This window comes from Myxine glutinosa, chromosome 7 (assembly GCF_964187855.1).
Source record: "Myxine glutinosa chromosome 7, kmMyxGlut1.1, whole genome shotgun sequence".
Taxonomy (NCBI): domain Eukaryota; kingdom Metazoa; phylum Chordata; class Myxini; order Myxiniformes; family Myxinidae; genus Myxine; species Myxine glutinosa.
In genome coordinates, this window is record NC_136267.1 from 190,208,512 (window position 1) to 190,224,673 (window position 16,162).

General features: G+C 44.5%; 1 protein-coding gene across 1 annotated transcript in view; it reads left to right on the plus strand.

Annotated features, from left to right (window-relative positions):
• Nucleotides 1–16,162, plus strand: part of LOC137430930 (dual specificity calcium/calmodulin-dependent 3',5'-cyclic nucleotide phosphodiesterase 1A-like) — a 400,001-nt gene that overhangs the window by 204,768 nt on the left and 179,071 nt on the right. Inside the window, exon 9 of the mRNA XM_078782637.1 lies at nt 9,460–9,588. Within this exon, the coding sequence (XP_078638763.1) occupies nt 9,460–9,588 (129 nt within the window). The remainder of the gene's footprint in view (nt 1–9,459; nt 9,589–16,162) is intronic.

Consider the following 16,162-nt stretch of genomic DNA (forward strand, 5'->3'; position numbering starts at 1 on the left):
AAGGGAGAGGGGCAGTGTTGCGGTTTTGAGGTTGTACAGTGAGTTTAATAAAGGTTAAAATTTCCCCTTCATAGTTAGTCGCACAAGCAACATGTAGCCTCGCGATAGTATAGTTATGTCTTCGTATTTGTAAGCTTAGTCATTTTCCATTGTTAGTTCTGCGTTGAGTAGAGCCAGGAGAATAGGCCCTACTTCTACCGACTTTCCAGCTACCCTAGCCTCATGCCCCTTTGCGCTAACGTTGGTTAATGTTGGGCGAGTTAACACGAGGCAGGCTAGGAAGGTCGAGGCGGAGCCGAGGCGGAACGGCAGAAGCTCTGACGGTAAGCACGAGCCGCCTATCAGGGCTCAGAGGTGGTGGCGGCGGCGTTGCGTCACAGGGCGTGGTGAGAAGGTTCGAGGGGGTTCCAGAATGTTCGGGGGCGTAGCTATATAACCTGCTGCACAAAGCCCTCGAAAGGACTGAAGCGAAGGACTGGCACTCGATAGGACTGGTGCGTACGCAGCAGTGAAGAAGGACTCACGCGAAAAGGATTGGTGAAAGGACTGAAGCAGAGGACTCGGAGCGAAAGACTTGATGAGCAAAGAACTCGCGCACACTGGCCAGTATGGAAGGATCGAGGAAGAGGAGTTGTGAGCATCCGAGAGCTGTACAAGATACGCGGGCGAAGCCCGACGCGCATGAACCAGAAGACGCGCTATTAATACGTGACGCTCGGTTGAGTTTGAGGCCGATCGCTATACAGTGCATTAAGTTGCGCGAGTGAGGAAAACGGCTGTGTAATCGCCAGCCGCGCTGAGAGTCCCGCCCTTTGTCATTCCACCTCATTATCTGCATGTTCGGGAGACTCGCTACGAGGTTCCTGCCATCATCTGCTACCATCTTCGCGGGACGTGCTGGGACTGTGGAGAGCCGGATGGGGGCCGTCTCTGGACGACCACGTCGACGCGTTGTCTGAACACCTACCCATCTGCAATTCCCTTTGTGAGTGTGACGGGCCGAGTCCGGGGAATAAGATAAGATTGACTAAGGCTGCTCTGTGTCTCTGCGTCCCCGATCATTGTACATACGTGTGCGAATAATTAAACCTGTGTTCTTCCTTTCTTCCATTCGATCATTTCTGTGGTTTCTTCATTGGCTAAGCGTGGTACGAATAGGATCGCTCAAATCGGGTTCCACTAACTAAGACTGCACGGACCACGTGGTACTCAATCCGCTCGGCGTACTCAAACCACACATGGCTCGTGCGATGCTTGCTTCCTCACTTCCATGGCGGCGCAGGGAATTAGGTACGAGCGAGAATTGGTCCCGAGACCCTACTCTGTGTTTTCCCAGAAGGGACGTGTCAAGCCTCGGTTCCGCCAAGCCCAGAAAGATCAAGGGGATTAATCCCCCCTTTGTAAGGGGAAGTAGGGTGGCGAAGAACCGTAACAATATTAATGTTTTGATTTTAGTATGATTTGATGTTAACATGTTTTGATATTGGTATTGTTCGATATTAGTATGTTTTGATATGTGTATGTTTTGATATTAATATGTTTTTATATTGGTCTTGTTCGATATTAGTATGTTTTGATATGTGTATGTTTTGATATTAATATGTTTTGATATTAGTATATTTTGATATTGATATGTTTTTATATTGGTTTGTCTTGATATTAATGTTTTGTTATGAGTATGTTTTGATTTTAGTATTTTTGATATTACTATGTTTTGATATTAGTATGTTTTGATGTTAGTATGTTTTGATATTTGTATGTTTTCATATTGGTATGATTTCATATTGGTATGTTTTCATATTGGTATGTTTTCATATTCGTATGTTTTGATATTAGTATGTATTGATATTAGTATGTTTTGATATTTATATTTTTGTTGTTAGTATGTTATTGGTTTGTTTTGATATTAATATGTTTTGATATTGATTTTTCTTGATATTCATGTTTTGTTATTAGTATGTTTTTATATTAGTATATTTTGATATTGGTTTGTCTTGATATTAATGTTTTGTTATTAGTATGTTTTGATATTAGTATATTTTGATATAGGTTTATTTTGATATTAATATGTTTTGTTGTAAGTATGCTTTGATATTGGTGTTTTGATATTAATATGTATTAATGTTATGATATTAATGTAAATATTTTGATATAAATACTACTGTGTTCAAAAAGTATCCGACCTTTATTTTTCGTGCGTAAAAAAAAAGAAGCTAGGGAGGCGTTGATTGGTGCACGTATGTAGGCGATCCTAATGCGCACGCGTGAATTTTTTCCCACCTGCAGAAGCTGTCATTCGACGGCAGACCGCCAATGAGTGAGACATGTAAGTGAGCGCCGTCGGATTTTCGTTTTTGACAAAATGACGGAAAAACCTGAACAACGCTACTGCATCAAATTTTGTGTAAAGCTTGGCGATTCCCAAGTGGAAACGATCCGCAAGATTCAACACCGTTCATTCCATTATGAAGGAGGATTTGGGCTTCAGGAGAATCTCAACGAAGTTCGTACCAAAGCTGCTAACGATTGAGCAGAAGCAACTCCGTTTGGAGTTCACACAGGACATGCTGGAGACTGTGAACAGTGATCCCAGCTTCCTCAACACAGTGATCACTGGCGATGAGTCCTGGGTTTATGGGTACAACCCAGAAACCAAGTTGCAGTTTTGATGCAGGTTTGATGAAACACAAAATTTGATGCAGTAGCGTTGTTCAAGTTTTTCCGTCATTTTGTCAAAAACGAAAATCCGACGGCGCTCACTTACATGTCCTCACTCATCGGCGGTCTGCCGTTGAATGACAGCTTCTGCAGGTGGGGAAAAATTCACGCGTGCGCATTAGGATCGCCTACATACGTGCACCAATCAACGCCTCCCTAGCTTCTTTTTTTTTACGCAGGAAAAATAAAGGTCGGATACTTTTTGAACACACTATGTATGTATTAATCTGTTGTTGTTTTGATATTAATGTTTTAATATTAGTATGTTTTGATATTAATCAAATCGGTCAGGCAGGCCGACTGGAGATAAAGGCGTGAGAGAGACTCAATGGCCTTGAAATTACAGGTCTTTGAGAATTAATTTAGTTCTATAAACGGAAACTTTCATCGAATTTTCTTCCCGTTTTTTTCCACCAAGTCTAAAACTATGTTAGCGACTGTGAAAAATGAAATGACATATCGAATTAGAGTTGAAATAAAACTGTGAGAGAGCAAGACACTGCTGGCCTAACAAAACAGGCCTCAAAGCTATGCGAGTTAATAAAAATGGTGGATATTTGTTTTTAGAAGCCTCTCACAGAATGGGTGGAGGTACTCTCTAAATAGAGTAAGCCACACCCCCGGACAGACAGACAGACAGAATCACCTATGGCTAATATAATACAGATAGGTATGATAAAGTGTAATATTGTGTATTATAATGTGAAGGTATTATAAAGTGTAATGTTGTGTATTATAATGTATAGGTATTATAAAGTGTAATGTTGGGTATTATAATGTATAGGTATTATAAAGTGTAATATTGTGTATTATAATGTCATAGTATTATAAATTGTAATATTGTGTATTACAATATAGAGATACTATAACATGTAATGTTGTGTATTACAATGTGAAAGTATTATAAAGTGTAATATTGTGTATTATAATGTGAAGGTATTATGGCTTTTAAACTTTTTAACCTGGCTTTTAAACTCTCTGGTCACACACAGTCAGTCATGGCTGTTGTCTACCGCCGTCCCAAACCACACCCATCATTCCTGTCTGACTTCTCCTACTTTCTGACCCAGCTATGTTCCCTCTCCCCCTCAATCCTCCTCCTTGGTGATTTCAATATCCACATGGACTCCACTGACTCCACGATAACCACTGACTTCACTGATTTACTCACCTGCTTTAACCTCACTCAACATGTCGACTTTCCTACCCATAACCGTGGTCACATTTTGGACCTTGTCTGCTCTACTGGACTAATTTTGCACCATCTCTCTGGCTCTGACCTCACTCTCTCTGACCACTTAGCCATCACTCTGACCATCAACATCCCCACCCCAGCACCAAGGCATTATCGCACTATCAACTTCCATAAGCTAAACGCTCTTTCACCTACCTCATTCTCATCCACCCTCTCTGAAAAAATGTCCACTTCTCCCTTCGTTGACCTCCACACCCCTTCTGACCTCACTGAATACTACAACCACACTCTCTCCTCCTGCCTTGACCAGCTTGCGCCTATGAAAACCAAAACAGTTTCTTTCACCCATTCTGCTCCCTGGTTTACCCCTGAACTCCGCCTGATGAAAACTCGTGCTCGCCAACTTGAAAGACTCCGCAATAAAACAGGTCTCACAGTTCACTCCCAGGCCTACAAGGACCACCTACAACACTATAAAGATACCCTCTCCCGCGCCCGCTCCGCCTACTACTCTCAAATTATCCACTCTGGCTCCGGAAACCCAAAAGCACTCTTCTCTACAATAAACAAACTCCTCAGCCCCCTGAACACCACCACCCAGTCATTCACAGAAGACAACTGCATCTCCTTCCTTTCATTCTTCCAACGCAAAATTGAAAACATCTACAACAGCTTGCCCACCGCTGCACCCGCTCCCCCTCAAACCACCTGCCCCCCCTTATCCTGCCATCCCCTGTCTCAATTCTCCACAGTCTCCCATACTGACCTCTCTGAACTCCTCATAGGAATGAAAACTGCCACCTGCACTCTTGACCCCATCCCCTCCAGCTTTGTCAAGGCCTCCCTTCCTGCTCTCTCTCCACTTATCATTGCAACAATAAACTCCTCCCTGTCTACAGGCATCGTCCCACCGTCCCTCAAAATTGCTGCTGTTACCCCCATTCTGAAAAAACCTGGACTAAACCCTGACACCCTAAATAACTTCAGACCCATCTCCAACCTACCCTTTCTGTCAAAAGTTTTGGAACGCGCTGTAGCCACTCAACTCAAACATCACCTCTCTGCCAATAACCTGTATGAAACATTCCTATCCGGATTCCGCTCCAACCACAGTACTGAAACTGCTCTCCTCAAAATCACCAACGACCTTCTCCTCTCCTCTGACGCTGGCAACCTCAACATTCTCATCCTCCTCGACCTCAGCGCCACCTTTGACACCATCGATCACACCATCCTCCTCACCCGACTTGAAACCACCTTTAACATTACCGGCACTGCCCTCTCTTGGATTAAATCATACCTCTCTGACAGACGCCAGTTCATCTCCATCAATAACTGCAAATCCCCCACTGCTCCCCTCCCCCAAGGTGTCCCCCAAGGTTCAGTTCTTGGCCCCCTCCTCTTCATCCTTTACCTGTCCCCCCTCGGTCACTTAATCCGCCGTCATGGTCTCCAATTCCACTGCTTCGCCGATGACATCCAGCTTTTCATCTCCACCAAGTCCATCTCCACCGCCACCCACTCTATCCTGACAAACTGCATCACTGAAATAAAATCCTGGCTTCAAATCAACTTCCTCAAACTTTTTTTTTTTTTTTTTTTTTGTATACAAGATCGAGGCTCGTGAAAGAGCGAACATTAATTACACAGAAAGACAAACCGACACATAAAACATATAACATAGGGAGCGGTAGACAAGATGGGGAGAGAGGGGGAAGGACACAAACACAACATTTGAGAGCAGGGACCGAGAGACATGGAGACATCGAGAGATCTGAGAGAGGGCGAGGGCTTTGGGGGGGGGGGGGAGCGTGGGAAGGGGGCAGTGGGAGAGGTATAAAACATATGGACACTGCCAGGACTTCCAGGAAAGAAGTTTGAATTTCAAACAAGGTGGATCTGGGGTGAATTAGCGGGGGTAGAAAAGATCAAGGTTTTGGATGGGGGAAGATAAGAGATGGTGGTGAACAGCTGTTTTAAAGACCTGGAGGGAGGAGTGGGATTGAAGGGAGTGAGGGAGTTTGTTCCAGAGGCGGGAGAAAAGAGGAATGAAAGAGTGAAGGTGAGCGGAGAGCCGAGATTTCGGCAGTTTAACCATCAGAGGGTTGCTGGCAGATCTTGTGCGACCTGTAGGAATATTTGGGGGACAGAGCACAGAGAGAGCTGGGGGTGCAAGGCCGGAGAGGAGTCGGTAGAAGACAGAAAGACCACCTACCTGCCTGCGGTGAGTGAGTGAAAGGCCCTCAGAGATAGCTTCATCGCGGGAGATTCCAATAATTCTGAAAGCTTTGGTTTCAACAGCGTGAAGCCGAGCTAGGTGTGAGGCAGGAGCACCGGCCCATAGGGGAGAACAGTATTCCATTGAGCTGCGGATGAAAGCCTTGTATGTGGTGAGGAGCTCAGGTGTGCCGAGGAAGGACTTCGCACGACGGAGGATGCCCAGTCGGCGACTGGCTTTGGAGGCCAGCTTGGAAATGTGGTTTTCCCAAGAAAGATCATGGCAGATAGTGAGACCCAAAATCTTGAGCGACAGAACTCACCAGAACTTAACTATGATAAATCTGAAATAATCATCATTGGCCCAAAAACGCTCATAAAATCCACCCATAACTTTGCCCTCAACATCGATGGTATCCCAGGATCCACCTCCCCTCACATCCGGAATCTTGGCATCATCTTTGACCAAACCCTCTCCTTCGACAAATACACTAAACAGATCACAAAGACAGCCTTCTTTCACCTGAAAAACATCGCCCGTTTCCGTCCATCCCTCTCCTCCGTGGCTGCAGAAACCCTCATCCACGCCTTCATCACTTCCCGTCTGGACTACTGCAATAGCCTCCTTTATGGTTCACCCTCAACAATCACCAATAAACTCCAATACATTCAGAACTCCGCTGCCCGTCTACTCACCCATTCCCGGACCCGTGACCACATCACCCCCGTCCTTTACAAGCTTCACTGGCTCCCCATCTCCCAGAGAATCCAGTACAAAATCCTCCTCTTGACCTACAAAAGCCCTCCATAACCTGGCCCCATCCTACCTGGCTGACCTCCTCTCCAGTCACACTCCCACCCGCAACCTCCGCTCTGCTGGTACCAACCTCCTGACCCCCCCCCCCCATCCGGACCAAATTCAGATCATGGGGGGACAGGGCCTTCTCCATCGCTGCTCCCACCCTCTGGAACTCACTACCTCACACCATCAGAGACTCCTCCTCACTCACCACATTCAAAACATCACTCAAGACCCACCTGTTCAACACTGCATTCAACATTTAACCCACAGCATCTAACCCCTGACTATCTCCTCTCCTTCTCCCTCCTTTGTGCTTTGAATATTTCCCTATTGAAATCTTCTTTTTTGCAATTGTTTTTATGTTTTGCTATGCATTATGTTTTGCACTCTGTCAAAGCGTCTTTGGGCTTCCTGAAAAGCGCTATATAAAATAAATGCATTATTATTATTATTATTATAAAATGTAATATTGTGTTTTATAATGTGAAAGTATTATAAAGTGTAATGTTGTGCATTATAATGTGAAGGTATTATAAAATGTAATATTGTGTATTATAATGTGAAAGTATTATAAAGTGTAATATTGTGTATTATAATGTGAAGGTATTATAAAATGTAATATTGTGTATTATAATGTGAAAGTATTATAAAGTGTAATATTGTGTATTATAATGTGAAGGTATTATAAAATGTAATATTGTGTATTATAATGTGAAAGTATTATAAAGTGTAATATTGTGCATTATAATGTGAAGTTATTATAAAATGTTATATTGTGTATTATAATGTGAAAGTATTATAAATTGTAATATTGTGTATTATAATGTGAAGGTATTATAAAATGTAATATTGTGTATTATAATGTATAGGTACTATTATGTGTAATGTTGTGTATTACAATGTGAAAGCAATATAAAGTGTAATATTTATGTATTATAATGTGAAGTTATTGTTATGAATTTTGGGGTTGGGGGATATATTGATTCAGGTAGATCTGTGTCGGTATCATGCTCCGGTTGTCGTGATAGGGCACCCCACATGTAATAAGTCTGTTTAGGCGGTTTGTTCGGATTAAGTGTTTATTCATCCCCGTCACAAGGGGGCGGGGCTTGTTAACTAGATTAGGGCATAAGTGTAAAATTCCATTGTACGTTGTTCCCTCTGTGATCATCCCATTGTCCCGTATGGCAACGCACATAGACACTAGTTAGCAATCCATCCCCATTAGCACACACACTAATTAATTCCCCCCTAATAATAAAACTCACCAGAAGCCAGTTCGGGGCACTGCCGATGGAGCCGCAGCCTGCTACAACACCAACTTGCATAGCAACTCTTGCAATATTATAAAGTGTAATATTGTGTATTATAATGTGGAGGCCGAGAGCCATGCCCAGAGGGGCAGTGATTGGACAAGACACCACCAATAGGAAGACACAAGGCAGGATGAAGGCCGCCGATTGGCAGATTAAGGAAGGACTGGTGATTGGGCGGGGGAGGGGCAAGAAGCATCCCTCGGATTGGAGGATGCGAGGGGCAAGCAAGAAGCGACGGACTGGTTGATAAAAAGAGAAGAGAGACCGACATTTCTCTCTCTCTCTCCTCCCTGCTCGTTGATACAGACCTTGGTGCCTGGACCTCCTTCGCTCTTGCCCTCACCCTCGACCCCCTCTCCTTTCTGATCTGTTGGGTGCATCGCAGTTCCGTGCCGAATCCGTGAGGACATTGCATGGCTGAGGGGGCGGGTTGCACGCCGCTCGCTCGCTTCGCGCACGGGGGATGCCTTGTCGAGGCTTAGTGAATGGGGGCGCGTCGAGGCCTTCTTCCTACCAACCGGAGCCTTGTTCGGATGATGAGCTCAGGGCCTGACGATTCCTGACATACACAGCCAAACAGAGATAAGCCCGGACCACACACACGCACAACGACCCCTTTATTTTATGATATATATTCCTTTGTCTGTTGTTGGAATCTGGTGTGTGGGATCCCAAATTAGATTGTAGTATTTATCGTCAAGTTCTTTGTATCGGGTTCCGGCAATAAAGCCGTGTTTATTTTTCGACCGAAAATCCGCCTCGGTTTGAGTTTGTTTTCGAAGGGTGAAGACATCATCAAGGCCGTCCAGGTAAGTCGGTATTCTTCTTCCTCATTGCGTATCATCCGCCATCAATTGAATAACACCTTCATTAACGCTCGTTTCCATCCATGGCTTACTCTCGATCTTAACTGAGAGCAGTCACATGATAGTATTATAAAATGTAATTTTGTGTATTATAATGTACAGGTACTATAAAGTGTAATGTTGTGTATTACAATGTGAAAGTATTATAAAGTGTAATATTGTGTATTATAATGTGAAGGTATTATAAAATGTAATATTGTGTATTATAATGTGAAAGTATTATAAAGTGTAATGTTGTGTATTACAATGTGAAAGTATTATAAAGTGTAATATTGTGTATTTTAATGTTTTAGGTGTTATAATGTTACGAATCCCCTTGGGGCATTTTTCTGTTCCAATGTGAAGGTCAGATACAGCGATTTTGTACAATGACCGCTCTGTTCTTGAGAACCACCACGTGAGTGCTGCATACCGCCTAATGCAAGAGGACGAGGAGATGAACATATTGATGGGCCTCTCCAAAGATGATTGGAGGTGAGTATGTATAGAAGTGTCTGGTTGGCAGTAAAGAAGATGCAGGCTTGCAAATAACTAGGTGAGATGATGACAAGCTTTCTTGTGAGGAAACTTTCTGGTGAAAAGACTATCTGACAGGCATGATGGGCTGCTTGGCCTCCTCCTGCACCAAAGTACCTTGTTTATCCTTGTATAATTTTGTTAAGAACTGAAATAAAGGATTACGGGAGGACGGAGAGTTGGGATTTGAGGGGGCAGAATTTGGAGGGGGCTCGCTACGCTCGCCTCACCAAACGTCGCCGCACAGGCACAGGCTTGGTCAAACTGAGGATTATGACTTGATTGAGCTTGAGTTGCTGTATTGTCATGATTTACACCAATTATAATACAAACATTTCTTTTTTTATAAATTAATTTCTAATATTGGTGATATTATTTATTTGTAATTTATTTGTAATAAAAAAAAGGTCTAAATGGTCAAGGGTCCAAGCTGCCTAATCGGTCTGGTGGTTGTAAGGGATGTAAGGTGTGTAAATGGTGTTAAGGTCTCGGGACTTAAGGGGTGTAAAGGCTTAAAGTGTATAAAAGGTTGGAAGGGTGAAGGGATCTCAAGGTGTCTCAAGTATTGAAAGAGTCTTAAAGGTAAGAGTGGTCTTAGGGATCTTGGGGGTCTTCAGGATCTTGGTGTTTAATGGGTTTAAATGGTCTTATGGGTCTTACAGGTATTCAGTGTCTTGAGTGTCTTTTGGGACTTTTGGGTATTTTGTATCTTTTGCATCTTTGGGGTCTTTTTGGTCCTTGTGGTCTTTTGGGTCTTTATGGGTCTTCAGGATATTTTGGGTATTTGGGGTATTTTGGGTCTTCTGTGTCTTTAATGGTCTTCAGTGTATCTTGTGTATTTTGTGTCTTCATGGTATTTTGGGTCGTCATTGTCTTTAAGGATCTTTTAGGTATTTTGTGTCTTCTGGGTCTTTGAGGCTTTGGGGTTTTTTGGATCTTTGGGGGCATTTGAGGTCTTTTTGGTCCTCTGTGTCTTGAAGGTTTTTTGAGGAATTTTTGGTCTTTGGGGTATTTTGGGTCTTTTGAGTCTTTGGGGGTCTTCCAGTTATTTTGGGTGCTCTGGGTCTTTTGAGTATTTAAGGGTCTTTTGGGTATTTGGGGTCTTTGAAGGTTTTAGGGGTATTTTGGGTGTTTGGGGTATTTATCGGTCTTCAGGATGTTTTGGGTCCTCTGGGTCTTTAAGGGTCTTCATTGTATTTTTGGATTTTAATGGTCTTCAGGGTCTTTTAGGTCTTCAGGGTATTTTATGTCTTTTGGGTCTTCAGGGTCTTGGTGGTGTTAAGGCTCTAGGTGGACTTAAAGGGTTTTAAAAGGTCTAAGGGATCTCAGCAGTCTAAAAGGTCGAACGGTATATTCCAACAACACGTAATTAATAAACGTACAGAATTAATAGACAGGATGCAACCGTTGTTCAAACAGTACACAATTAATAGACACATAATTACAGTTTCACGGCTTCACTGACTGACGACTGACGGATGGACGAATGTATAGCTTCCTGGGCCATGTTTTTCCGTTTTATATATGTAGATTGCACAGAATTCCCATGGGAACCTGTTAATATACAATTATTAACAAAGCAAATACAACCTGTCGCTTCACTGACAGGAATACCAAGATAGGGAAGAGGGATGAGGGAGGGGGGAGAGAAGTGGGGAGGGTAGCGGGTGTTCTCAACTTGTTTGGTAGGTCGACTTGCAGGGAAGGGGGTGGGGGCTTCTCTATTTGAATTTGGTCCGGGGACTTGATGGGAAGCGGGGGTGGAGAGGGAGGGAAGAGGGTTACCTAGACTGTAGGTTTACGTTTACTTGGAATCTAGCTTTACCCCCTTTACCATGGAGGTATATAAGCGAGAGGGTGACCTGAGGGGAAGGGGTTAGTTTACCCTCCTCATACCGCATGGAGGGAATACCTCATTATGTGTTGTACCTCATTATGAAACATCAATGTATTTTTATGTGAGCACCACATATTTGGAAACTTCATTAACTAGATGGTATTCATAGAATACTTAGCATGCGCAGTCAACTTGTTGCGAGCCAACTCTTCTGTTTTTGAACATTTTTTTTATTTGATCCAATATGGCTGCCAGACCACGTGAGCGATGACATCATAAATTTATATATCTCTCATAAAATTGTTTCATAGATCATGCTCAATACATTTCAAACTGATCAGACTAAGCGTTGTCCCTGTCGAATTATGACGTCATAATTATGGCACCAATGATGTCATCGTTAACAACACCTATTCCCCATATGGAGTTCTTTACAATGAGCCGTGTTTCAATTTTGTCCATGCAGCGGTTTTGGAGATAGAGGTGCAACATTTTTCGGTTTTTCCAAGATCGCGCCTGTACCACATGACCTATGATGTCATAATTGTTATTAAAATATTCTAAAAGAGGAGGGGCTCCTATGGTGAAAATTTCGTGCCCATCAGACCTCTCCCTCCCCCTCTCTCTCCCCCTCTTCTCTCTCCCTCCCCTCTCTCCCCTCTCTCTTCCTCTCTCTTCCTCCCTCCGTCTCTCTCTCTCTCTCTCTCCCTCCCCCTCTCTCTCCTCCCCTTCTCCCTCCGCCTCTCTCTCTCTCTCTCTCTCTCTCTCTCTCTCTCGCTCTATTTTCCCTCCCCCCTCTCTCTCCCTCCCCTCTCTCTCCCTCCCTCTCTGTCTCTCTCTCTTTCTCTCTCTTCCTCCCTCCCCCTCTCTCTCTCCCTCCCCCTCTCCCTCCGCCTCTCTCTCTCTCCCTCTGCCTCCCCCTCTCTCCCTCTGACTCCCCCTCTCTCTCCCTCCCCTCTCTCTCCCTTCTCCCTCTCCTCTCTCTCCCTTCTCCCTCCCCTCTCTCTCCCCCACCTCCCTGTCTCCCACATCCCCTCTCTTAGTATTTCCATCAGCGAGACAATGGTTGGTATTTGCTCGTGAAATATAAAATAAAAATTTTTTTTTTTAGTGAATGCCAAATCTATGAGAGCACGTGACAGATTTGAGTCATAATGTGCGGCCTAGGCAGTATCCACGGTTCTTTGAGTGACCTTAGAGATTATTTTATTATTTCCCACTCACATAAAGGTTGTTGTTTCAGTGTGGCTGTTGTGAAATCAGAGCCAGAGACCTCTCTCAACTAAGGAGGCTTTATTGCAATCGACCAGGTGCATCTAAACATAACACAATATCATAACATTAGTCTACATGATACAAGCAAAGCATCCCAATACATTTAAAATTAAGCAAACTACTAAGCAGCAAATTAATACTCTTACCTAGCTCTCAAAGAGTCATAGCCACAAGTATGGCAGTCTCCCACTCTCACAGCTGGTTACATATGCAAAAACGCCCATCTCCGCAGGGACCGCCCCAGCCAGACAGTTATGTGTATCACGCCAGCAACTGGCTTTATGTCGTCTGATTCATCACATTCTCCCTGTCTTAAGAATACCACTAATGGTCTCGCGAGATCTCGGAGACGGTGGGAGGGATTTTCGAAGCTCCACACGGTCTCCACGTTTTTCGAAGTTAAGTCTGTTCACAATTGTATTTTGTCGAAACTGTACTTATCTTTCGGTGTGTGAAGTTATTGTGTGCAACTTTGGTCGTTTCTCGGTGTTTATCTTTCATAAATTGATCGTCTGTTTGCCGTGTCGCGAGCAAGGCCTTTGCCGCGTCGCGAACGATTTGAAATCGAAGTTAAGTGATTGTTCCTATTTGTATTTTCGTTAAAACTGTATTTATTTATGGTGTTGTACGTATATTGTGTCCCGACGAAGATTTTTCGGTGCAAATCTTTCATACCTGTATTGAAAATCGTGTTAATTCGTGTCGTGTCTTGAGGCCTTGTACAGTGTACACTGTACAACCTTGAGGCTTTGTTTTTCTCTCAGCGGTCCGTCGTTTGTGATCCAATAACTTTCGTTCTCTGTATTCCCAGTCTTTTCACCCATAGCCTACTTCCTTGTGTAAATCGCAACTCAAAAAAAAACAAAACAAAAAAACATTTCCTTCTCTGTTCTCATTCGTTTATTCATTCTTATTCGTTCGTTCGTTCTTCGACCACGTGTTTCTCCCCCATTTCCCCAGATAGTTTTCACTGTTATTAACCTTCAATGTTTACACTTTCCCCTCAAGTTATGTATTCCATCATATTTTATAACACCTTTTTCTTCTTCTTCTTTAAAAGGCTGCTTTCGACTTGCTCACCAAATCAATTCATCCCAAAAAAAATATCCATCTCCTATAGTGCCTTTTTTCTACATTCCCTAAACTCTCCTGCACTCCATCCTCCATCCAGCGTCCTTAAACGTATTTTTAACTCGAAGGTCACAAGAAACCCATTTTGCAATAAATGTTCGTTTCCCATAAATCGTACACTTTCTAAAATCCAATCTCACCCCTCCCCTCCAAATCTTCCCCATAACCCCTCCCCTCCAAATCTTCCCCATTACCCCTCCCCTCCAAATCTTCCCCATCACCCATCCCTTTCAAATCTCCCCCCTTGCCCCCTCCCTCCTAAACTACCCCCTCACCCCTCCCCGCCAAGACGCCCCCTCGCCCCTCCCCTCCTAGACTCCTGCCTCACCCCTCCCCTCCAAATCTCCCCCATATCCCATCCCTTTCAAATCCCTCCCCTTGTCCCTTCCCTCCCAAACTCCCCCCTCACCCCTCCCCTTCAAATCTCCCCACCCTCATTGCTTCTCAATTTCCCCCCTCTCACTCCCCCTCCTCAAAGCATCCTCCCTGCTTCTTCCCCCTTCCAACTCTCACCTCCATCTCCCCCAACCTTCTGCCTCGCTCTTCCCCCTCCTCAAATAACACCTCATTGTGCCTCACCCAATCACCATCAAACCTTTTGTCCGCCCCATCCTTCCCTTTCTCCGAGCTATTCTGAAATCTCTGACACACCTTCAACAGCTCTCCCTACCTCTTCCACCTCTTCCACATCTTACCCTACCCCTCCTCCCCCCTGTTCTGTATCTGATGCTCCCCCTTCCTCTTCATTAACGGTATGGACCTCAAACATCCGGGGCCTTCGTTCAAACTTAACTGATCTCTCCATACAGGTTGCTTCTGTCAAACCAGACGTGATCTGCTTAACAGAAACTTTCCTCCTTTATGATGTCTCTGATTCCTTAGTATCTCTCCCGGGCTACTCCCTCCTCCGGTATGATAGACCTGAGCCTCGTCCTGGAGGCGGGGTTGCTATCTTTATCAAAAACTCTCTTCCTCACTCGCCCTGAACTGCACTCTCTCCACCTCACCCCCAGGAATACCTCTGGCTACGGCTTCCCCTTCGCTCCCACCTCTTGTTCATATGTGTGTTGTACCGTCCACCAAACAGTGATGACTCCATCTACATCTCGCTGTCTGATAATATGGACCAACTTCTATCTACTCATCCCAACTCTCTCTTCCTCATATGTGGTGATTTCAACTGTCATCATGCCAGTTGGCTGGGTGTGGGTACCTCTCTCACCAGCCATGGTTCCTCAGCAAAGGACTTCTGCGACTCACTGGGACTGACACAATCTGTCAATTTCCCGACCCGGATCTCAGTCAACGGAACATCTTCTCTTCTGGACTTGGTTATGACTAACTTGCCTGAAAATGTCTGCTGCTCTTCTTCTGCTCCAATCGGATCATCTGATCATGTCCTTGTTAAAGTGGACATCTCTCTGACCATCCTCAGGGAGCCTGCTCAGCGTCGACGAGTCTGGCATTTCACTCAGGCCAACTGGCACGGTCTTCAAGCAGCCATCAATCATCTGGACTGGTCTCCCATCTCTACCACCTCTGACATCAACTCATCCTGGGAATTCTTCCAAAGTAAATTGCTCTCTCTCATGCACAGATTTATCCCATCTCGTCTTCAGTTGTCATACCCTTCCTCCCGTCCATGGTACACGGAATCTTGTGGTGAGGCTGTTGCCCAGAAACAACTTGCCTTCGTCTCCTGGAAAGCAAATCCAACGCAAGGAAATCTCATTTCCTTTCACAAAGCCCGAAACAAGTGTGTGTCCACCCTCAGGAGAGCCAGGAAACAATATCTCTCCGTTCTCAAGACCGAACTCTCTTATCTGTCTCCCTCTTCCAAATCCTGGTGGCATCTGGTCAAATCCGTTTCTGGTGTTTGTTCCCCCTCCATCCCCTCCCTTACCTCAAACGGCTACACAGCTGACTCCGCACGTGAAAAAGCTGAATGCCTCAACTCTGTGTTTGCCTCTAAATCTTGTGTCCCAAACCCATCCCTCTCTGTACCCACCATACCCAGTCGTACCCTGCTGCTCCTGGACTCCATGTCCTTTCCTCCTGACAAGGTGGAAAAGTTTCTGTCAACCCTCGAGTCTGATTCTGCAACTGGACCCGACGGCATCAGCCCACGGGTCCTAAAATCCTGCTCTGCTGCTCTATCTCACCCTCTCTCTGTTCTCTTCACCCTCTCTTTTGCTCAAGGTCAACTGCCATCTGCTTGGAAATCAGCCAACATCACCGCTTTGCACAAAAAAGGTGCAAAAACAGATCCTAGCAACTACAGACCAATCA